This window comes from Salmo salar, chromosome 16 (assembly GCF_965601325.2).
Source record: "Salmo salar chromosome 16, fSalSal1, whole genome shotgun sequence".
NCBI classification, from domain to species: domain Eukaryota; kingdom Metazoa; phylum Chordata; class Actinopteri; order Salmoniformes; family Salmonidae; genus Salmo; species Salmo salar.
This window is the reverse complement of record NC_138306.1, coordinates 97,706,690-97,730,000: the sequence shown is the minus strand read 5'-3', so window position 1 is coordinate 97,730,000 and position 23,311 is coordinate 97,706,690. Positions and strand designations below refer to the sequence as shown.

Sequence of the window (23,311 nt, the reverse complement as noted above, 5' to 3'; positions counted from 1 at the left end):
TGGTCTGAGTTGTTCTACCGTTCTAGTCTTGGTCTGAGTTGTTCTGCCGTTCTAGTCTTGGTCTGAGTTGTTCTACCGTTCTAGTCTTGGTCTGAGTTGTGTTCTACCGTTCTAGTCTTGGTCTGAGTTGTTCTACCGTTCTAGTCTTGGTCTGAGTTGTTCTACCGTTCTAGTCTTGGTCTGAGTTGTTCTACCGTTCTAGTCTTGGTCTGAGTTGTTCTACCGTTCTAGTCTTGGTCTGAGTTGTTCTACCGTTCTAGTCTTGGTCTGAGTTGTTCTACCGTTCTAGTCTTGGTCTGAGTTGTTCTACCGTTCTAGTCTTGGTCTGAGTTGTTCTACCGTTCTAGTCTTGGTCTGAGTTGTTCTGCCATTCTAGTCTTGGTCTGAGTTGTTCTACCGTTCTAGTCTTGGTCTGAGTTGTTCTACCGTTCTAGTCTTGGTCTGAGTTGTTCTGCCATTCTAGTCTTGGTCTGAGTTGTTCTACCGTTCTAGTCTTGGTCTGAGTTGTTCTACCGTTCTAGTCTTGGTCTGAGTTGTTCTACCGTTCTGGTCTTGGTCTGAGTTGTGTTCTACCGTTCTAGTCTTGGTCTGAGTTGTTCTACCGTTCTAGTCTTGGTCCAAGACTCAGTCTATCAGCCACTATATACAGTTGAAGTCGGAAGTTTACATACACCTTAACCAAATAAATATAAACTCAGTTTTTCCACAATTCCTGACATTTAATCCTAGTAAAAATGCCCTGTTTTAAGTCAGTTAGGATCACCACTTTATTTTAAGAATGTGAAATGTCAGAATAATAGCAGAGAGAATAATTTATTTCAGCTTTTATTTCTTTCATCACATTCCCAGTGGGTCAGAAGTTTACAAGTTAAATTGTTTAACTTGGGTCAAATGTTTCGGGTAGCCTTCCACAAGCTTCCCACAATAAGTTGGGTGAATTTTGGCTCATTCCTCCTGACAGAGCTGGAGTAACTGAGTCAGGTTTGTAGGCCTCCTTGCTCGCACACGCTTTTTCAGTTCTGCCCACAAATGTGTCTATGGGATTGAGGTCAGGGCTTTGTGATGGCCACTCCAATACCTTGACTTTGTTGTCCTTAAGCAATTTTGCTACAACTTTGGAAGTATGCTTGGGGTCATTGTCCATTTGGAAGACCCATTTGCGACCAAGCTTTAACTTCCTGACTGATGTCTTGAGATGTTGGTTCAATATATCCACATCATTTTCCAGCCTCATGATGCCATCGATTTTGTGAAGTGCACCAGTCCCTCCTGCAGCAAAGCACCCCCACAACATGATGCTGCCACCCCCGTGCTTCACGGTTGGGATGGTGTTCTTCAGCTTGCAAGCCTCCCCCTTTTCCCTCCAAACATAACGATGGTCATTATGGCCAAACAGTTCTATTTTTGTTTCATCAGACCAGAGAACATTTCTCCAAAAAGTACGATCTTTGTCCCCATGTGCAGTTGCAAACCGTTGTCTGGCTTTTTTATGGCGGTTTTGGAGCAGTGGCTTCTTCCTTGCTGAGCGGCCTTTCAGGTTATGTCGATATAGGACTTGTTTTACTGTGGATATAGATGCTTTTGTACCTGTTTCCTCCAGCATCTTCACAAGGTCCTTTGCTGTTGTTCTGGGATTGATTTGCACTTTTCGCACCAAAGTACGTACATCTCTAGGAGACAGAACGCGTCTCCTTTCTGAGCGGTATGACGGCTGCGTGGTCCCATGGTGTTTATACTTGTGTACTATTGTTTGTACAGATGAACGTGGTACCTTCAGGCGTTTGGAAATTGCTCCCAAGTATGAACCAGACTTGTGGAGGTCTACAATTTATCTTCTGAGGTCTTGGCTGATATCTTTTGATTTTCCCATGATGTCAAGCAAAGAGGCCCTGAGTTTGAAGGTAGGCCGTGAAATACATCCACAGGTACACCTCCAATTGACTCAAATTATGTCAATTAGCCTATCAGAAGCTTCTAAAGCCATGACATAATTTTCTGGAATTTTCCAAGCTGTTTAAAGGCACAGTCAACTTAGTGTAACTTAGTGCAAAAACTATATTTTGTTAACAAGAAATTTGTGGAGTGGTTGAAAAAAGGTTTCCCACTGACTCCCACCTCAACGTCGGATGTGAAGCCTTCGCCACTTTCGGGCAGCCACCTGTCTGTTGTTGATATGTCTATCAGCCACTATGTCTGTTGTTGATATCAGCCAGCCACTGTCTGTTGTTGATATGTCTATCAGCCACTATGTCTGTTGTTGATATCAGTCTATCAGCCACGGTCTGTTGTTGATATGTCTATCAGCCACTATGTCTGTTGTTGATATCAGTCTATCAGCCACGGTCTGTTGTTGATATGTCTATCAGCCGCTATGTCTGTTGTTGATATCGTCTATCAGCCACTATGTCTGTTGTTGATATGTCTATCAGCCACTATGTCTGTTGTTGATATCAGTCTATCAGCCACGGTCTGTTGTTGATATGTCTATCAGCCACTATGTCTGTTGTTGATCTCAGTCTATCAGCCACTATGTCTGTTGTTGATATGTCTATCAGCCACTATGTCTGTTGTTGATATGTCTATCAGCCACTATGTCTGTTGTTGATATGTCTATCAGCCACTATGTCTGTTGTTGATATCAGTCTATCAGCCACGGTCTGTTGTTGATATGTCTATCAGCCGCTATGTCTGTTGTTGATATCTGTCTATCAGCCACTATGTCTGTTGTTGATATGTCTATCAGCCACTATGTCTGTTGTTGATATCAGTCTATCAGCCACGGTCTGTTGTTGATATGTCTATCAGCCACTATGTCTGTTGTTGATCTCAGTCTATCAGCCACGGTCTGTTGTTGATATGTCTATCAGCCACTATGTCTGTTGTTGATCTCAGTCTATCAGCCACTATGTCTGTTGTTGATATGTCTATCAGCCACTATACCTGTTCTTGATATGTCTATCAGCCACTATGTCTGTTGTTGATATGTCTATCAGCCACTATGTCTGTTGTTGATATCAGTCTATCAGCCACTATACCTGTTGTTGATATGTCTATCAGCCACTATGTCTGTTGTTGATATCAGTCTATCAGTCACTATGTCTGTTGTTGATATGTCTATCAGCCTCTATGTCTGTTGTTGATATGTCTATCAGCCACTATGTCAGTTGTTGATATGCCTATCAGCCACTATATCTGTTGTTGATATCAGCCACCATGTCTGTTGTTGATATCAGTCTATCAGCCACTATACCTGTTGTTGATATGTCTATCAGCCACTATGTCTGTTGTTGATATCAGTCTATCAGTCACTATGTCTGTTGTTGATATGTCTATCAGCCACTATGTCTGTTGTTGATATCTGTCTATCAGCCACTATGTCTGTTGTTGATATGTCTATCAGCCACTATGTCTGTTGTTGATATCAGTCTATCAGCCACTATGTCTGTTGTTGATATGTCTATCAGCCACTATGTCTGTTGTTGATATCTGTCTATCAGCCACTATGTCTGTTGTTGATATGTCTATCAGCCACTATGTCTGTTGTTGATATCTGTCTATCAGCCACTATGTCTGTTGTTGATATGTCTATCAGCCACTATGTCTGTTGTTGATATCAGTCTATCAGCCACTATGTCTGTTGTTGATATCAGTCTATCAGCCACTATGTCTGTTGTTGATATCAGTCTATCAGCCACTATGTCTGTTGTTGATATGTCTATCAGCCACTATACCTGTTCTTGATATGTCTATCAGCCACGGTCTGTTGTTGATATGTCTATCAGCCTCTATGTCTGTTGTTGATATGTCTATCAGCCACTATGTCAGTTGTTGATATGCCTATCAGCCACTATATCTGTTGTTGATATCAGCCACCATGTCTGTTGTTGATATCAGTCTATCAGCCACTATACCTGTTGTTGATATGTCTATCAGCCACTATGTCTGTTGTTGATATGTCTATCAGCCACTATATCTGTTGTTGATATCAGTCTATCAGCCACTATGTCTGTTGTTGATATGTCTATCAGCCACTATGTCTGTTGTTGATATCTGTCTATCAGCCACTATGTCTGTTGTTGATATGTCTATCAGCCACTATGTCTGTTGTTGATATCAGTCTATCAGCCACTATGTCTGTTGTTGATATGTCTATCAGCCACTATGTCTGTTGTTGATATCTGTCTATCAGCCACTATGTCTGTTGTTGATATGTCTATCAGCCACTATGTCTGTTGTTGATATCAGTCTATCAGCCACTATGTCTGTTGTTGATATCAGTCTATCAGCCACTATGTCTGTTGTTGATATCAGTCTATCAGCCACTATGTCTGTTGTTTTCATCAGTCAGCCACTATGGAATGTAACATCACTTCCTGTTTCTCTCCAGGTTTACGACTTGAGCAAGAAGCCCGATGACGGCATGAACGCCATCAGGTCAGTTACAACAGTCCCGTTAGTGGTCAGGGCCCTGAGTGTTACCAACAGTCCCGTTAGTGGTCAGGGCCCTGAGTGTTACCAACAGTCCCGTTAGTGGTCAGGGCCCTGAGTGTTACCAACAGTCCCCTTAGTGGTTAGGGCCCTGAGTGTTACCAACAGTCCCGTTAGTGGTCAGGGCCCTGAGTGTTACCAACAGTCCCGTTAGTGGTCAGGGCCCTGAGTGTTACCAACAGTCCCGTTAGTGGTCAAGGCCCTGAGTGTTACCAACAGTCCCCTTAGTGGTCAGGGCCCTGAGTGTTACCAACAGTCCTGTTAGTGGTTAGGACCCTGAGTGTTACAACAGTCCCGTTAGTGGTCAGGGTCAGGGCCCTGAGTGTTACAACAGTCCCGTTAGTGGTCAGGGTCAGGGCCCTGAGTGTTACAACAGTCCCGTTAGTGGTCAGGGCCCTGAGTGTTACCAACAGTCCCCTTAGTGGTTAGGGCCCTGAGTGTTACCAACAGTCCCGTTAGTGGTCAGGGCCCTGAGTGTTACCAACAGTCCCCTTAGTGGTCAGGGCCCTGAGTGTTACCAACAGTCCCGTTAGTGGTCAGGGCCCTGAGTGTTACCAACAGTCCCGTTAGTGGTTAGGGCCCTGAGTGTTACCAACAGTCCCCTTAGTGGTCAGGGCCCTGAGTGTTACCAACAGTCCCCTTAGTGGTCACGGCCCTGAGTGTTACCAACAGTCCCCTTAGTGGTCAGGGCCCTGAGTGTTATCAACAGTCCTGTTAGTGGTCAGGGCCCTGAGTGTTACCAACAGTCCCCTTAGTGGTCAGGGCCCTGAGTGTTACCAACAGTCCCGTTAGTGGTCAGGGCCCTGAGTGTTACCAACAGTCCCGTTAGTGGTTAGGGCCCTGAGTGTTACCAACAGTCCCCTTAGTGGTCAGGGCCCTGAGTGTTACCAACAGTCCCCTTAGTGGTCACGGCCCTGAGTGTTACCAACAGTCCCCTTAGTGGTCAGGGCCCTGAGTGTTACCAACAGTCCCGTTAGTGGTCAGGGCCCTGAGTGTTACCAACAGTCCCCTTAGTGGTCAGGGCCCTGAGTGTTACCAACAGTCCCGTTAGTCTTAGTGGTCAGGGCCCTGAGTGTTACCAACAGTCCTGTTAGTGGTTAGGACCCTGAGTGTTACAACAGTCCCGTTAGTGGTCAGGGTCAGGGCCCTGAGTGTTACAACAGTCCCGTTAGTGGTCAGGGTCAGGGCCCTGAGTGTTACAACAGTCCCGTTAGTGGTCAGGGCCCTGAGTGTTACCAACAGTCCCCTTAGTGGTTAGGGCCCTGAGTGTTACCAACAGTCCCGTTAGTGGTCAGGGCCCTGAGTGTTACCAACAGTCCCCTTAGTGGTCAGGGCCCTGAGTGTTACCAACAGTCCCGTTAGTGGTCAGGGCCCTGAGTGTTACCAACAGTCCCGTTAGTGGTTAGGGCCCTGAGTGTTACCAACAGTCCCCTTAGTGGTCAGGGCCCTGAGTGTTACCAACAGTCCCCTTAGTGGTCACGGCCCTGAGTGTTACCAACAGTCCCCTTAGTGGTCAGGGCCCTGAGTGTTACCAACAGTCCTGTTAGTGGTCAGGGCCCTGAGTGTTACCAACAGTCCCCTTAGTGGTCAGGGCCCTGAGTGTTACCAACAGTCCCGTTAGTGGTCAGGGCCCTGAGTGTTACCAACAGTCCCGTTAGTGGTTAGGGCCCTGAGTGTTACCAACAGTCCCCTTAGTGGTCAGGGCCCTGAGTGTTACCAACAGTCCCCTTAGTGGTCACGGCCCTGAGTGTTACCAACAGTCCCCTTAGTGGTCAGGGCCCTGAGTGTTACCAACAGTCCCGTTAGTGGTCAGGGCCCTGAGTGTTACCAACAGTCCCCTTAGTGGTCAGGGCCCTGAGTGTTACCAACAGTCCCGTTAGTGGTCAGGGCCCTGAGTGTTACCAACAGTCCCGTTAGTGGTCAGGGCCCTGAGTGTTACCAACAGTCCCGTTAGTAGTCAGGAACCTGAGTGTTACCAACAGTCCCCTTACTGGTTAGGGCCCTGAGTGTTACCAACAGTCCCGTTAGTAGTCAGGAACCTGAGTGTTACCAACAGTCCCCTTAGTGGTTAGGGACAGGGCCCTGAGTGTTACCAACAGTCCCATTAGTGGTTAGGACCCTGAGTGTTACCAACAGTCCCGTTAGTGGTCTGGGCCCTGAGTGTTACCAACAGTTCCGTTAGTGGTCAGGGCCCTGAGTGTTACCAACAGTCCCGTTAGTGGTCAGGGCCCTGAGTGTTACCAACAGTCCCGTTAGTGGTCAGGGCCCTGAGTGTTACCAACAGTCCCCTTAGTGGTCAGGGCCCTGAGTGTTACCAACAGTCCCGTTAGTGGTCAGGGCCCTGAGTGTTACCAACAGTCCCCTTAGTGGTTAGGGACAGGGCCCTGAGTGTTACCAACAGTCCCATTAGTGGTTAGGGACGGGCCCTGAGTGTTACCAACAGTCCCGTTAGTGGTCTGGGCCCTGAGTGTTACCAACAGTTCCTTTAGTGGTCAGGGCCCTGAGTGTTACCAACAGTCCCATTAGTGGTCAGGGCCCTGAGTGTTACCAACAGTCCCGTTAGAGGTCTGGGCCCTGAGTGTTACCAACAGTTCCTTTAGTGGTCAGGGCCCTGAGTGTTACCAACAGTCCCCTTAGTGGTCTGGGCCCTGAGTGTTACCAACAGTCCCGTTAGTGGTCAGGGCCCTGAGTGTTACCAACAGTCCCGTTAGTGGTCAGGGTCTGGGCCCTGAGTGTTACCAACAGTTCCGTTAGTGGTCTGGGCCCTGAGTGTTACCAACAGTCCCGTTAGTGGTCAGGGCCCTGAGTGTTACCAACAGTCCCGTTAGTGGTTAGGGTCAGGGCCCTGAGTGTTACCAACAGTCCCGTTAGTGGTCAGGGCCCTGAGTGTTACCAACAGTCCCGTTAGTGGTTAGGGCCCTGAGTGTTACCAACAGTCCCGTTAGTGGTCAGGGCCCTGAGTGTTACCAACAGTCCCGTTAGTGGTTAGGGTCAGGGCCCTGAGTGTTACCAACAGTCCCGTTAGTGGTCAGGGCCCTGAGTGTTACCAACAGTCCCGTTAGTGGTTAGGACCCTGAGTGTTACCAACAGTCCCGTTAGTGGTCAGGGCCCTGAGTGTTACCAACAGTCCCGTTAGTTGTTAGCGCCCTGAGTGTTACCAACAGTCCCGTTAGTGGTCAGGGCCCTGAGTGTTACCAACAGTCCCGTTAGTGGTCAGGGTCAGGGCCCTGAGTGTTACCAACAGTCCCGTTAGTGGTCAGGGTCAGGGCCCTGAGTGTTACCAACAGTCCCGTTAGTGGTCAGGGCCCTGAGTGTTACCAACAGTCCCGTTAGTGGTCAGGGCCCTGAGTGTTACCAACAGTCCCGTTAGTGGTCAGGGCCCTGAGTGTTACCAACAGTCCCGTTAGTGGTCAGGGTCTGGGCCCTGAGTGTTACCAACAGTCCCGTTAGTGGTCAGGGCCCTGAGTGTTACCAACAGTCCCGTTAGTGGTCAGGGTCTGGGCCCTGAGTGTTACCAACAGTTCCGTTAGTGGTCTGGGCCCTGAGTGTTACCAACAGTCCCGTTAGTGGTCAGGGCCCTGAGTGTTACCAACAGTCCCGTTAGTGGTTAGGGTCAGGGCCCTGAGTGTTACCAACAGTCCCGTTAGTGGTCAGGGCCCTGAGTGTTACCAACAGTCCCGTTAGTGGTTAGGGCCCTGAGTGTTACCAACAGTCCCGTTAGTGGTCAGGGCCCTGAGTGTTACCAACAGTCCCGTTAGTGGTTAGGGTCAGGGCCCTGAGTGTTACCAACAGTCCCGTTAGTGGTCAGGGCCCTGAGTGTTACCAACAGTCCCGTTAGTGGTTAGGACCCTGAGTGTTACCAACAGTCCCGTTAGTGGTCAGGGCCCTGAGTGTTACCAACAGTCCCGTTAGTTGTTAGCGCCCTGAGTGTTACCAACAGTCCCGTTAGTGGTCAGGGCCCTGAGTGTTACCAACAGTCCCGTTAGTGGTCAGGGTCAGGGCCCTGAGTGTTACCAACAGTCCCGTTAGTGGTCAGGGTCAGGGCCCTGAGTGTTACCAACAGTCCCGTTAGTGGTCAGGGCCCTGAGTGTTACCAACAGTCCCGTTAGTGGTCAGGGCCCTGAGTGTTACCAACAGTCCCGTTAGTGGTCAGGGCCCTGAGTGTTCCTGACCTGTTGTTTTGCTCTTTCATACTGTAGATTTGTGAACGGTTTGGGCAGTGCTCTGAACGTTACGCTGGGAGTCGGCGACATCGCTCCTCTGGCCGTCTCCAACTACAGCCTGGTTCCACAGGGAAAGTGAGTAGAGAGAGAGAGAGAGAGAGAGAGAGAGAGAGAGAGGAGAGAGAGAGAGAGAGAGAGAGAGACAGAGACAGAGAGAGAGAGACAGAGAGAGACAGAGAGAGAGAGACAGAGAGAGAGAGACAGAGAGAGAGACAGAGACAGAGGTCGATCTGATTGGCTGTTGTGTGTCTCAGGGCGGAGTTTACCATCATGAACAGTGGCGGAGCATCATGTCTGTACTCTATAGATCTGGGCTTTGGCAGCGCCTTCACCCTCCTCATACCATCCACGTTCACCATCGGAAGCCCTGATGTAAGTCCTCTATCCTATAACACCGAACCCTTAACCAAGCTAGCAATGAGCTGTGAAGGTCCATGATGAGCTGTGAAGGTCCATGATGAGCTGTGAAGGTCCATGATGAGCTGTTCTCCAGGGGTTTTAAAGCATGTTGTTCTGTTGTTTTCTGTGTATCCATTTAGTAGAAAACAGTGTTTAATTAATGTGTTGATTACTGTGTCCAGTGTTGGCAGGCCATCCAGGTGGTGGAAGACATCCAGCCCAACACCATCCACATGGGCTGGCAGATCCCCCAGTACTTCCTCATGACAGGAGGCGAGGTGGTGTTCTCTGTGACTGGCCTGGAGTTCTCCTACTCACAGGTAGGGGGCGCCACTGTCCTCTCTCACCAGTCACACACACCTTTACCTCTCGTGGATCCTCTCTCACCGGTCACACACACACACCTTTACCTCTCGTGGATCCTCTCTCACCGGTCACACACACACACCTTTACCTCTCGTGGATACTCTCTCACCGGTCACACACACACACCTTTACCTCTCGTGGATCCTCTCTCACCGGTCACACACACACACACACCTTTACCTCTCGTGGATCCTCTCTCACCCGTCACACACACCTTTACCTCTCGTGGATCCTCTCTCACCGGTCACACACACACACCTTTACCTCTCGTGGATCCTCTCTCACCGGTCACACACACACCTTTACCTCTCGTGGATCCTCTCTCACCGGTCACACACTCACCTTTACCTCTCGTGGATCCTCTCTCACCGGTCACACACACACCTTTACCTCTCGTGGATCCTCTCTCACCGGTCACACACACACACCTTTACCCCTCGTGGATCCTCTCTCACCGGTCACACACACACCTTTACCTCTCGTGGTTCCTCTCTCACCGGTCACACACACACACCTTTACCTCTTGTGGATCCTCTCTCACCGGTCACACACACACACCTTTACCTCTCGTGGATCCTCTCTCACCGGTCACACACACACACCTTTACCTCTCGTGGATCCTCTCTCACCGGTCACACACACACACCTTTACCTCTCGTGGATACTCTCTCACCGGTCACACACACACACCTTTACCTCTCGTGGATCCTCTCTCACCGGTCACACACACACACACACCTTTACCTCTCGTGGATCCTCTCTCACCCGTCACACACACCTTTACCTCTCGTGGATCCTCTCTCACCGGTCACACACACACACCTTTACCTCTCGTGGATCCTCTCTCACCGGTCACACACACACCTTTACCTCTCGTGGATCCTCTCTCACCGGTCACACACTCACCTTTACCTCTCGTGGATCCTCTCTCACCGGTCACACACACACCTTTACCTCTCGTGGATCCTCTCTCACCGGTCACACACACACACCTTTACCCCTCGTGGATCCTCTCTCACCGGTCACACACACACCTTTACCTCTCGTGGTTCCTCTCTCACCGGTCACACACACACACCTTTACCTCTCGTGGATCCTCTCTCACCGGTCACACACACACACCTTTACCTCTCGTGGATCCTCTCTCACCGGTCACACACACAAACCTTTACCTCTCGTGGATCCTCTCTCACCGGTCACACACACACACCTTTACCTCTCGTGGATCCTCTGTCACCGGTCACACACACACCTTTACCTCTCGTGGTTCCTCTCTCACCGGTCACACACACACACCTTTACCTCTCGTGGATCCTCTCTCACCGGTCACACACACACCTTTACCTCTCGTGGATCCTCTCTCACCGGTCACACACACACACCTTTACCTCTCGTGGATCCTCTCTCACCGGTCACACACACACACCTTTACCTCTCGTGGATCCTCTCTCACCGGTCACACACACACACCTTTACCTCTCGTGGATCCTCTGTCACCGGTCACACACACACCTTTACCTCTCGTGGATCCTCTCTCACCGGTCACACACACACACCTTTACCTCTCGTGGATCCTCTCTCACCGGTCACACACACACCTTTACCTCTCGTGGATCTCGTCTCTTGTCATCTCAACTCAATTCAGATCTGTTTTCTTCGTCAATTCTCTAACCCAAATACCTCACGCAGGCGCCTAGCAACATGAAGTCGGTGCTGCAGGCTGGTTGGCTGTTCACCGTCGCCGTGGGCAACATCATAGTGCTGATTGTCGCCGAGGCAGCGCAGCTCCCAGATCAGGTGACTTACGGATCTTCTAACCTCTAGAACCCCAATACAACCTTCTAAACAATACTGACCCCTGAACTGAGGTCAGATTGGACCTAAATTCATTCACTTCGAAAACCTTGTTGTCTGTGTGTTCCAGGGTAGTGATATTAACCCCTGTGTGTTCCAGGGTAGTGATATTAACCCCTGTGTGTTCCAGGGTAGTGATATTAACCCCTGTGTGTTCCAGAGTAGTGATATTAACCCCTGTGTGTTCCAGGGTAGTGATATTAACCCCTGTGTGTTCCAGGGTAGTGATATTAACCCCTGTGTGTTCCAGAGTAGTGATATTAACCCCTGTGTGTTCCAGAGTAGTGATATTAACCCCTGTGTGTTCCAGGGTAGTGATATTAACCCCTGTGTGTTCCAGGGTAGTGATATTAACCCCTGTGTGTTCCAGGGTAGTGATATTAACCCCTGTGTGTTCCAGAGTAGTGATATTAACCCCTGTGTGTTCCAGAGTAGTGATATTAACCCCTGTGTGGTCCAGAGTAGTGATATTAACCCCTGTGTGTTCCAGAGTAGTGATATTAACCCCTGTGTGTTCCAGGGTAGTGATATTAACCCCTGTGTGTTCCAGGGTAGTGATATTAACCCCTGTGTGTTCCAGAGTAGTGATATTAACCCCTGTGTGTTCCAGGGTAGTGATATTAACCCCTGTGTGTTCCAGGGTAGTGATATTAACCCCTGTGTGTTCCAGAGTAGTGATATTAACCCCTGTGTGTTCCAGGGTAGTGATATTAACCCCTGTGTGTTCCAGGGTAATGATATTATCCCCTGTGTGTTCCAGGGTAGTGATATTAACCCCTGTGTGTTCCAGGGTAGTGATATTAACCCCTGTGTGTTCCAGAGTAGTGATATTAACCCCTGTGTGTTCCAGAGTAGTGATATTAACCCCTGTGTGTTCCAGGGTAGTGATATTAACCCCTGTGTGTTCCAGGGTAGTGATATTAACCCCTGTGTGTTCCAGAGTAGTGATATTAACCCCTGTGTGTTCCAGGGTAGTGATATTAACCCCTGTGTGTTCCAGAGTAGTGATATTAACCCCTGTGTGTTCCAGAGTAGTGATATTAACCCCTGTGTGTTCCAGAGTAGTGATATTAACCCCTGTGTGTTCCAGGGTAGTGATATTAACCCCTGTGTGTTCCAGGGTAGTGATATTAACCCCTCTGTGTTCCAGGGTAGTGATATTAACCCCTGTGTGTTCCAGGGTAGTGATATTAACCCCTGTGTGTTCCAGAGTAGTGATATTAACCCCTGTGTGTTCCAGAGGTAGTGATATTAACCCCTGTGTGTTCCAGAGTAGTGATATTAACCCCTGTGTGTTCCAGAGTAGTGATATTATCCCCTGTGTGTTCCAGGGTAGTGATATTAACCCCTGTGTGTTCCAGGGTAGTGATATTAACCCCTGTGTGTTCCAGAGTAGTGATATTAACCCCTGTGTGTTCCAGAGTAGTGATATTAACCCCTGTGTGTTCCAGGGTAGTGATATTAACCCCTGTGTGTTCCAGAGTAGTGATATTAACCCCTGTGTGTTCCAGGGTAGTGATATTAACCCCTGTGTGTTCCAGGGTAGTGATATTAACCCCTGTGTGTTCCAGAGTAGGGATATTAACCCCTGTGTGTTCCAGGGTAGTGATATTAACCCCTGTGTGTTCCAGAGTAGTGATATTAACCCCTGTGTGTTCCAGGGTAGTGATATTAACCCCTGTGTGTTCCAGGGTAGTGATATTAACCCCTGTGTGTTCCAGAGTAGTGATATTAACCCCTGTGTGTTCCAGAGTAGTGATATTAACCCCTGTGTGTTCCAGGGTAGTGATATTAACCCCTGTGTGTTCCAGGGTAGTGATATTAACCCCTGTGTGTTCCAGAGTAGTGATATTAACCCCTGTGTGTTCCAGAGTAGTGATACTAACCCCTGTGTGTTCCAGGGTAGTGATATTAACCCCTGTGTGTTCCAGAGTAGTGATATTAACCCCTGTGTGTTCCAGGGTAGTGATATTAACCCCTATTTGTTCCAGGGTAGTGATATTACCCCTGTGTGTTCCAGAGTAGTGATATTAACCCCTGTGTGTTCCAGAGTAGTGATATTAACCCCTGTGTGTTCCAGGGTAGTGATATTAACCCCTGTGTGTTCCAGAGTAGTGATATTAACCCCTGTGTGTTCCAGAGTAGTGATATTAACCCCTGTGTGTTCCAGAGTAGTGATATTAACCCCTGTGTGTTCCAGGGTAGTGATATTAACCCCTGTGTGTTCCAGAGTAGTGATATTATCCCCTGTGTGTTCCAGGGTAGTGATATTAACCCCTGTGTGTTCCAGGGTAGTGATATTAACCCCTGTGTGTTCCAGAGTAGTGATATTAACCCCTGTGTGTTCCAGAGTAGTGATATTAACCCCTGTGTGTTCCAGGGTAGTGATATTAACCCCTGTGTGTTCCAGGGTAGTGATATTAACCCCTGTGTGTTCCAGAGTAGTGATATTAACCCCTGTGTGTTCCAGGGTAGTGATATTAACCCCTGTGTGTTCCAGAGTAGTGATATTAACCCTTGTGTGTTCCAGAGTAGTGATATTAACCCCTGTGTGTTCCAGGGTAGTGATATTAACCCCTGTGTGTTCCAGAGTAGTGATATTATCCCCTGTGTGTTCCAGGGTAGTGATATTAACCCCTGTGTGTTCCAGGGTAGTGATATTAACCCCTGTGTGTTCCAGAGTAGTGATATTAACCCCTGTGTGTTCCAGAGTAGTGATATTAACCCCTGTGTGTTCCAGGGTAGTGATATTAACCCCTGTGTGTTCCAGGGTAGTGATATTAACCCCTGTGTGTTCCAGAGTAGTGATATTAACCCCTGTGTGTTCCAGGGTAGTGATATTAACCCCTGTGTGTTCCAGAGTAGTGATATTAACCCCTGTGTGTTCCAGGGTAGAGATATTAACCCCTGTGTGTTCCAGAGTAGTGATATTAACCCCTGTGTGTTCCAGGGTAGTGATATTAACCCCTGTGTGTTCCAGAGTAGTGATATTAACCCCTGTGTGTTCCAGAGTAGTGATATTAACCCCTGTGTGTTCCAGGGTAGTGATATTAACCCCTGTGTGTTCCAGAGTAGTGATATTAACCCCTGTGTGTTCCAGGGTAGTGATATTAACCCCTGTGTGTTCCAGGGTAGTGATATTAACCCCTGTGTGTTCCAGGGTAGTGATATTAACCCCTGTGTGTTCCAGAGTAGTGATATTAACCCCTGTGTGTTCCAGGGTAGTGATATTAACCCCTGTGTGTTCCAGGGTAGTGATATTAACCCCTGTGTGTTCCAGGGTAGTGATATTAACCCCTGTGTGTTCCAGAGTAGTGATATTAACCCCTGTGTGTTCCAGAGTAGTGATATTAACCCCTGTGTGTTCCAGGGTAGTGATATTAACCCCTGTGTGTTCCAGAGTAGTGATATTAACCCCTGTGTGTTCCAGAGTAGTGATATTAACCCCTGTGTGTTCCAGAGTAGTGATATTAACCCCTGTGTGTTCCAGAGTAGTGATATTAACCCCTGTGTGTTCCAGGGTAGTGATATTAACCCCTGTGTGTTCCAGAGTAGTGATATTAACCCCTGTGTGTTCCAGGGTAGTGATATTAACCCCTGTGTGTTCCAGAGTAGTGATATTAACCCCTGTGTGTTCCATGGTCCAGGGTAGTGATATTAACCCCTGTGTGTTCCAGAGTAGTGATATTAACCCCTGTGTGTTCCAGGAGTAGTGATATTAACCCCTGTGTGTTCCAGGGTAGTGATATTAACCCCTGTGTGTTCCAGAGTAGTGATATTAACCCCTGTGTGTTCCAGAGTAGTGATATTAACCCCTGTGTGTTCCAGAGTAGTGATATTAACCCCTGTGTGTTCCAGAGTAGTGATATTAACCCCTGTGTGTTCCAGAGTAGTGATATTAACCCCTGTGTGTTCCAGGGTAGTGATATTAACCCCTGTGTGTTCCAGAGTAGTGATATTAACCCCTGTGTGTTCCAGGGTCCAGGGTAGTGATATTAACCCCTGTGTGTTCCAGGGTAGTGATATTAACCCCTGTGTGTTCCAGGGTAGTGATATTAACCCCTGGTGTGTTCCAGAGTAGTGATATTAACCCCTGTGTGTTCCAGAGTAGTGATATTAACCCCTGTGTGTTCCAGAGTAGTGATATTAACCCCTGTGTGTTCCAGAGTAGTGATATTAACCCCTGTGTGTTCCAGGGTAGTGATATTAACCCCTGTGTGTTCCAGTTTAGTGATATTAACCCCTGTGTGTTCCAGAGTAGTGATATTAACCCCTGTGTGTTCCAGAGTAGTGATATTAACCCCTGTGTGTTCCAGAGTAGTGATATTAACCCCTGTGTGTTCCAGGGTAGTGATATTAACCCCTGTGTGTTCCAGGGTAGTGATATTAACCCCTCTGTGTTCCAGAGTAGTGATATTAACCCCTGTGTGTTCCAGGGTAGTGATATTAACCCCTCTGTGTTCCAGAGTAGTGATATTAACCCCTGTGTGTTCCAGAGTAGTGATATTAACCCCTGTGTGTTCCAGGGTAGTGATATTAACCCCTGTGTGTTCCAGAGTAGTGATATTATCCCCTGTGTGTTCCAGGGTAGTGATATTAACCCCTGTGTGTTCCAGGGTAGTGATATTAACCCCTGTGTGTTCCAGAGTAGTGATATTAACCCCTGTGTGTTCCAGAGTAGTGATATTAACCCCTGTGTGTTCCAGGGTAGTGATATTAACCCCTGTGTGTTCCAGAGTAGTGATATTAACCCCTGTGTGTTCCAGGGTAGTGATATTAACCCCTGTGTGTTCCAGGGTAGTGATATTAACCCCTGTGTGTTCCAGAGTAGGGATATTAACCCCTGTGTGTTCCAGGGTAGTGATATTAACCCCTGTGTGTTCCAGAGTAGTGATATTAACCCCTGTGTGTTCCAGGGTAGTGATATTAACCCCTGTGTGTTCCAGGGTAGTGATATTAACCCCTGTGTGTTCCAGAGTAGTGATATTAACCCCTGTGTGTTCCAGAGTAGTGATATTAACCCCTGTGTGTTCCAGGGTAGTGATATTAACCCCTGTGTGTTCCAGGGTAGTGATATTAACCCCTGTGTGTTCCAGAGTAGTGATATTAACCCCTGTGTGTTCCAGAGTAGTGATACTAACCCCTGTGTGTTCCAGGGTAGTGATATTAACCCCTGTGTGTTCCAGAGTAGTGATATTAACCCCTGTGTGTTCCAGGGTAGTGATATTAACCCCTATTTGTTCCAGGGTAGTTATATTACCCCTGTGTGTTCCAGAGTAGTGATATTAACCCCTGTGTGTTCCAGAGTAGTGATATTAACCCCTGTGTGTTCCAGGGTAGTGATATTAACCCCTGTGTGTTCCAGAGTAGTGATATTAACCCCTGTGTGTTCCAGAGTAGTGATATTAACCCCTGTGTGTTCCAGAGTAGTGATATTAACCCCTGTGTGTTCCAGGGTAGTGATATTAACCCCTGTGTGTTCCAGAGTAGTGATATTATCCCCTGTGTGTTCCAGGGTAGTGATATTAACCCCTGTGTGTTCCAGGGTAGTGATATTAACCCCTGTGTGTTCCAGAGTAGTGATATTAACCCCTGTGTGTTCCAGAGTAGTGATATTAACCCCTGTGTGTTCCAGGGTAGTGATATTAACCCCTGTGTGTTCCAGGGTAGTGATATTAACCCCTGTGTGTTCCAGAGTAGTGATATTAACCCCTGTGTGTTCCAGGGTAGTGATATTAACCCCTGTGTGTTCCAGAGTAGTGATATTAACCCTTGTGTGTTCCAGAGTAGTGATATTAACCCCTGTGTGTTCCAGGGTAGTGATATTAACCCCTGTGTGTTCCAGAGTAGTGATATTATCCCCTGTGTGTTCCAGGGTAGTGATATTAACCCCTGTGTGTTCCAGGGTAGTGATATTAACCCCTGTGTGTTCCAGAGTAGTGATATTAACCCCTGTGTGTTCCAGAGTAGTGATATTAACCCCTGTGTGTTCCAGGGTAGTGATATTAACCCCTGTGTGTTCCAGGGTAGTGATATTAACCCCTGTGTGTTCCAGAGTAGTGATATTAACCCCTGTGTGTTCCAGGGTAGTGATATTAACCCCTGTGTGTTCCAGAGTAGTGATATTAACCCCTGTGTGTTCCAGGGTAGAGATATTAACCCCTGTGTGTTCCAGAGTAGTGATATTAACCCCTGTGTGTTCCAGGGTAGTGATATTAACCCCTGTGTGTTCCAGAGTAGTGATATTAACCCCTGTGTGTTCCAGAGTAGTGATATTAACCCCTGTGTGTTCCAGGGTAGTGATATTAACCCCTGTGTGTTCCAGAGTAGTGATATTAACCCCTGTGTGTTCCAGGGTAGTGATATTAACCCCTGTGTGTTCCAGGGTAGTGATATTAACCCCTGTGTGTTCCAGGGTAGTGATATTAACCCCTGTGTGTTCCAGAGTAGTGATATTAACACCTGTGTGTTCCAGGGTAGTGATATTAACCCCTGTGTGTTCCAGGGTAGTGATATTAACCCCTGTGTGTTCCAGAGTAGTGATATTAACCCCTGTGTGTTCCAGAGTAGTGATATTAACCCCTGTGTGTTCCAGAGTAGTGATATTAACCCCTGTGTGTTCCAGAGTAGTGATATTAACCCCTGTGTGTTCCAGGGTAGTGATATTAACCCCTGTGTGTTCCAGAGTAGTGATATTAACCCCTGTGTGTTCCAGAGTAGTGATATTAACCCCTGTGTGTTCCAGAGTAGTGATATTAACCCCTGTGTGTTCCAGGGTCAGGGTAGTGATATTAACCCCTGTGTGTTCCAGAGTAGTGATATTAACCCCTGTGTGTTCCAGAGTAGTGATATTAACCCCTGTGTGTTCCAGGGTAGTGATATTAACCCCTGTGTGTTCCAGAGTAGTGATATTAACCCCTGTGTGTTCCAGAGTAGTGATATTAACCCCTGTGTGTTCCAGAGTAGTGATATTAACCCCTGTGTGTTCCAGAGTAGTGATATTAACCCCTGTGTGTTCCAGAGTAGTGATATTAACCCCTGTGTGTTCCAGGGTAGTGATATTAACCCCTGTGTGTTCCAGAGTAGTGATATTAACCCCTGTGTGTTCCAGGGTCCAGGGTAGTGATATTAACCCCTGTGTGTTCCAGGGTAGTGATATTAACCCCTGTGTGTTCCAGGGTAGTGATATTAACCCCTGGTGTGTTCCAGAGTAGTGATATTAACCCCTGTGTGTTCCAGAGTAGTGATATTAACCCCTGTGTGTTCCAGAGTAGTGATATTAACCCCTGTGTGTTCCAGAGTAGTGATATTAACCCCTGTGTGTTCCAGGGTAGTGATATTAACCCCTGTGTGTTCCAGTTTAGTGATATTAACCCCTGTGTGTTCCAGGGTAGTGATATTAACCCCTGTGTGTTCCAGAGTAGTGATATTAACCCCTGTGTGTTCCAGAGTAGTGATATTAACCCCTGTGTGTTCCAGAGTAGTGATATTAACCCCTGTGTGTTCCAGGGTAGTGATATTAACCCCTGTGTGTTCCAGAGTAGTGATATTAACCCCTGTGTGTTCCAGAGTAGTGATATTAACCCCTGTGTGTTCCAGAGTACTGATATTAACCCCTGTGTGTTCCAGAGTAGTGATATTAACCCCTGTGTGTTCCAGAGTAGTGATATTAACCCCTGTGTGTTCCAGGGTAGTGATATTAACCCCTGTGTGTTCCAGAGTAGTGATATTAACCCCTGTGTGTTCCAGGGTAGTGATATTAACCCCTGTGTGTTCCAGGGTAGTGATATTAACCCCTATGTGTTCCAGGGTAGTGATATTAACCCCTGTGTGTTCCAGAGTAGTGATATTAACCCCTGTGTGTTCCAGGGTAGTGATATTAACCCCTGTGTGTTCCAGAGTAGTGATATTAACCCCTGTGTGTTCCAGGGTAGTGATTTTAACCCCTGTGTGTTCCAGAGTAGTGATATTAACCCCTGTGTGTTCCAGAGTAGTGATATTAACGCCTGTGTGTTCCAGGGTAGTGATATTAACCCCTGTGTGTTCCAGAGTAGTGATATTAATCCCTGTGTGTTCCAGGGTAGTGATATTAACCCCTGTGTGTTCCAGAGTAGTGATATTAACCCCTGTGTGTTCCAGAGTAGTGATATTAACCCCTGTGTGTTCCAGAGTAGTGATATTAACCCCTGTGTGTTCCAGGGTAGTGATATTAACCCCTGTTTGTTCCAGGGTAGTGATATTACCCCTGTGTGTTCCAGAGTAGTGATATTAACCCCTGTGTGTTCCAGAGTAGTGATATTAACCCCTGTGTGTTCCAGAGTAGTGATATTAACCCCTGTGTGTTCCAGGGTAGTGATATTAACCCCTGTGTGTTCCAGGGTAGTGATATTAACCCCTGTGTGTTCCAGAGTAGTGATATTAACCCCTGTGTGTTCCAGTGTCCAGGGTAGTGATATTAACCCCTGTGTGTTCCAGGGTAGTGATATTAACCCCTGTGTGTTCCAGAGTAGTGATATTAACCCCTGTGTGTTCCAGAGTAGTGATATTAACCCCTGTGTGTTCCAGAGTAGTGATATTAACCCCTGTGTGTTCCAGGGTAGTGATATTAACCCCTGTGTGTTCCAGAGTAGTGATATTAACCCCTGTGTGTTCCAGATTAGTTATATTAACCCCTGTGTGTTCCAGGGTAATGATATTAACCCCTGTGTGTTCCAGAGTAGTGATATTAACCCCTGTGTGTTCCAGGGTAGTGATATTAACCCCTGTGTGTTCCAGGGTAGTGATATTAACCCCTGTGTGTTCCAGAGTAGTGATATTAACCCCTGTGTGTTCCAGAGTAGTGATATTAACCCCTGTGTGTTCCAGAGTAGTGATATTAACCCCTGTGTGTTCCAGAGTAGTGATATTAACCCCTGTGTGTTCCAGGGTAGTGATATTAACCCCTGTGTGTTCCAGGGTAGTGATTTTAACCCCTGTGTGTTCCAGGGTAGTGATATCAACCCCTGTGTGTTCCAGGGTAGTGATATTAACCCCTGTGTGTTCCAGAGTAGTGATATTAACCCCTGTGTGTTCCAGAGTAGTGATATTAACCACTGTGTGTTCCAGGGTAGTGATATTAACCCCTGTGTGTTCCAGAGTAGTGATATTAACCCCTGTGTGTTCCAGAGTAGTGATATTAAACCCTGTGTGTTCCAGGGTAGTGATATTAACCCCTGTGTGTTCCAGAGTAGTGATATTAACCCCTGTGTGTTCCAGAGTAGTGATATTAACCCCTGTGTGTTCCAGGGTAGTGATAATTACCCCTGTGTGTTCCAGAGTAGTGATATTAACCCCTGTGTGTTCCAGGGTAGTGATATTAACCCCTGTGTGTTCCAGAGTAGTGATATTAACCCCTGTGTGTTCCAGGGTAGTGATATTAACCCCTGTGTGTTCCAGAGTAGTGATATTAACCCCCTGTGTGTTCCAGAGTAGTGATATTAACCCCTGTGTGTTCCAGAGTAGTGATATTAACCCCTGTGTGTTCCAGGGTAGTGATATTAACCCCTGTGTGTTCCAGAGTAGTGATATTAACCCCTGTGTGTTCCAGGGTAGTGATATTAACCCCTGTGTGTTCCAGAGTAGTGATATTAACCCCTGTGTGTTCCAGAGTAGTGATATTAACCCCTGTGTGTTCCAGAGTAGTGATATTAACCCCTGTGTATTCCAGAGTAGTGATATTAACCCCTGTGTGTTCCAGAGTAGTGATATTAACCCCTGTGTTTCTCTTTGTGCTCCAGTGGGCAGAATACATCCTGTTTGCCTCTCTCCTTGTGGTGGTGTGTATTGTGTTCGCCATCATGTCCTACTTCTACACCTACACGGACCCAGCGGAGATCGAGGCCGAGTTCCGCCAGCCGGAACACGGGCCGGAGAGGAAGAGAGATCAGGTTGAGATGGAGAGAAAGGACTCAGACTGCAGCAAGAGCAGCAAGGGTTCTGACATGAAGAAGAAGGATTCGGTTGTTGAGCAACTTAACCAAGAAGTCAAACAGAGCAAGATGTAAAACTCCCCGTTCACACTAACTTCCTCCTCCACTTCCTCCTCCTGAACCAATCATAACAGGTCTCGGAGAGAGAACCATTGGAACTTAATCTTATAAACATTAATCCTTCGATACAGCTTTATGAGTAAATTCTGACTTTGATATTGTAAATAATTTTTTACAATGATTTATTTTGCACCATGTAGCAAAAGCAACATAATGAATGTATTTTTGCTTGTCATATTTAATTAGAAAGAGGACACACTGTATGAATGACCATTCCTTTTCATATCCCAGTGTTGTTTTGGGTTTGATGCTGCCAGAGACTCTTGTTATTAATTCCACACCAAGTTGAGTCATGTGCTTCAATAAAGAGGATGAGTCTTTCTTTGTGCCGTGAATTTGTTCGCCAAGGTGTAAGGTAATCCATTAGTCCAAACCGTTTGCGAACCGCTTTGTTTTGCAACGAAAAGGAGAGTTTCTGTTGGACAAAATCAGACAGCTCCATCCTCGTTTAGTTTGGTTCCTGGGACGGATTTCCAACCCGAGGGAAACGCCCGTAAAGGGAACGTCATTAGCAGGTTTCTCTCTACGTGTATTCTGACCTTGAACTTAAGCCTGATAACAGCGTTCTTAGCTATTGATAAGAGCTAGGTAAATGAGTAAGCCGTTTGTATAAGGGGATCGTAAATGATATACAAAACAAACAAAAATATAAACGCAACATGCAACAATTTCAAAGACTTTACTGAGATACAGTTCACATAAGGAAATCAATCAGTCAATAGAAATACATTTATTAGGCCCTAATCTATGGATTTCACATGCCTGGGAATACAGATAGCTTAATAAGAAAAGGTAGGGCGCAAGGATCAGAAAGCCAGTCAGTCTCTGGAGCGACCAACATTTACCTCGTGCAGCGTGACGCATAGAGTTGATCAGGCTGTTGATAGTGGCCTGTGGAATGTTGTCCCACTACTCTTCAACGGCTGTGGGAAGTAGTTTGATATTGGCAGGAAGTGGAACACAAACGGCTGTGCATCCACCAGGGCCAAGATATCCTGGCGTACCACAGGGTTGGACAATTAGACCTTGTTATTCCTCATCTATATCAATAACCTACTGCTGGGTCTACTACCATACTAATCTATATCAATAACCTGCTGGGTCTACTACCATACTAATCTATATCAATAACCTGCTGGGTCTACTACCATACTAATCTATATCAATAACCTGCTGGGTCTACTACCATACTAATCTATATCAATAACCTGCTGGGTCTACTACCATACTAATCTATATCAATAACCTGCTGGGTCTACTACCATACTAATCTATATCAATAACCTGCTGGGTCTACTACCATACTAATCTATATCAATAACCTGACTGCTGGGTCTACTACCATACTAATCTATATCAATAACCTGCTGGGTCTACTACCATACTAATCTATATCAATAACCTGCTGGGTCTACTACCATACTAATCTATATCAATAACCTGCTGGGTCTACTACCATACTAATCTATATCAATAACCTGCTGGGTCTACTACCAACTAATCTATATCAATAACCTGCTGGGTCTACTACCATACTAATCTATATCAATAACCTGCTGGGTCTACTACCATACTAATCTATATCAATAACCTGCTGGGTCTACTACCATACTAATCTATATCAATAACCTGCTGGGTCTACTACCATACTAATCTATATCAATAACCTTACTGCTGGGTCTACTACCATACTAATCTATATCAATAACCTGCTGGGTCTACTACCATACTAATCTATATCAATAACCTGCTGGGTCTACTACCATACTAATCTATATCAATAACCTGCTGGGTCTACTACCATACTAATCTATATCAATAACCTGCTGGGTCTACTACCATACTAATCTATATCAATAACCTGCTGGGTCTACTACCATACTAATCTATATC

At 46.7% G+C, this 23,311-nt stretch overlaps 1 protein-coding gene across 1 annotated transcript in view; it reads left to right on the top strand.

Moving 5' to 3' along the window:
- Nucleotides 1-21,722, top strand: part of slc15a1 (solute carrier family 15 member 1) — a 50,998-nt gene extending 29,276 nt beyond the window's left edge. Inside the window, 6 exon segments of the mRNA NM_001146682.1 lie at nucleotides 4,388-4,434; nucleotides 8,688-8,786; nucleotides 8,966-9,083; nucleotides 9,293-9,430; nucleotides 11,166-11,273; nucleotides 21,107-21,722. Of these exon segments, the coding sequence (NP_001140154.1) occupies nucleotides 4,388-4,434; nucleotides 8,688-8,786; nucleotides 8,966-9,083; nucleotides 9,293-9,430; nucleotides 11,166-11,273; nucleotides 21,107-21,373 (777 nt within the window). The 3' untranslated portion in view covers nucleotides 21,374-21,722.
- Nucleotides 21,723-23,311: the final 1,589 nt, after the last annotated feature.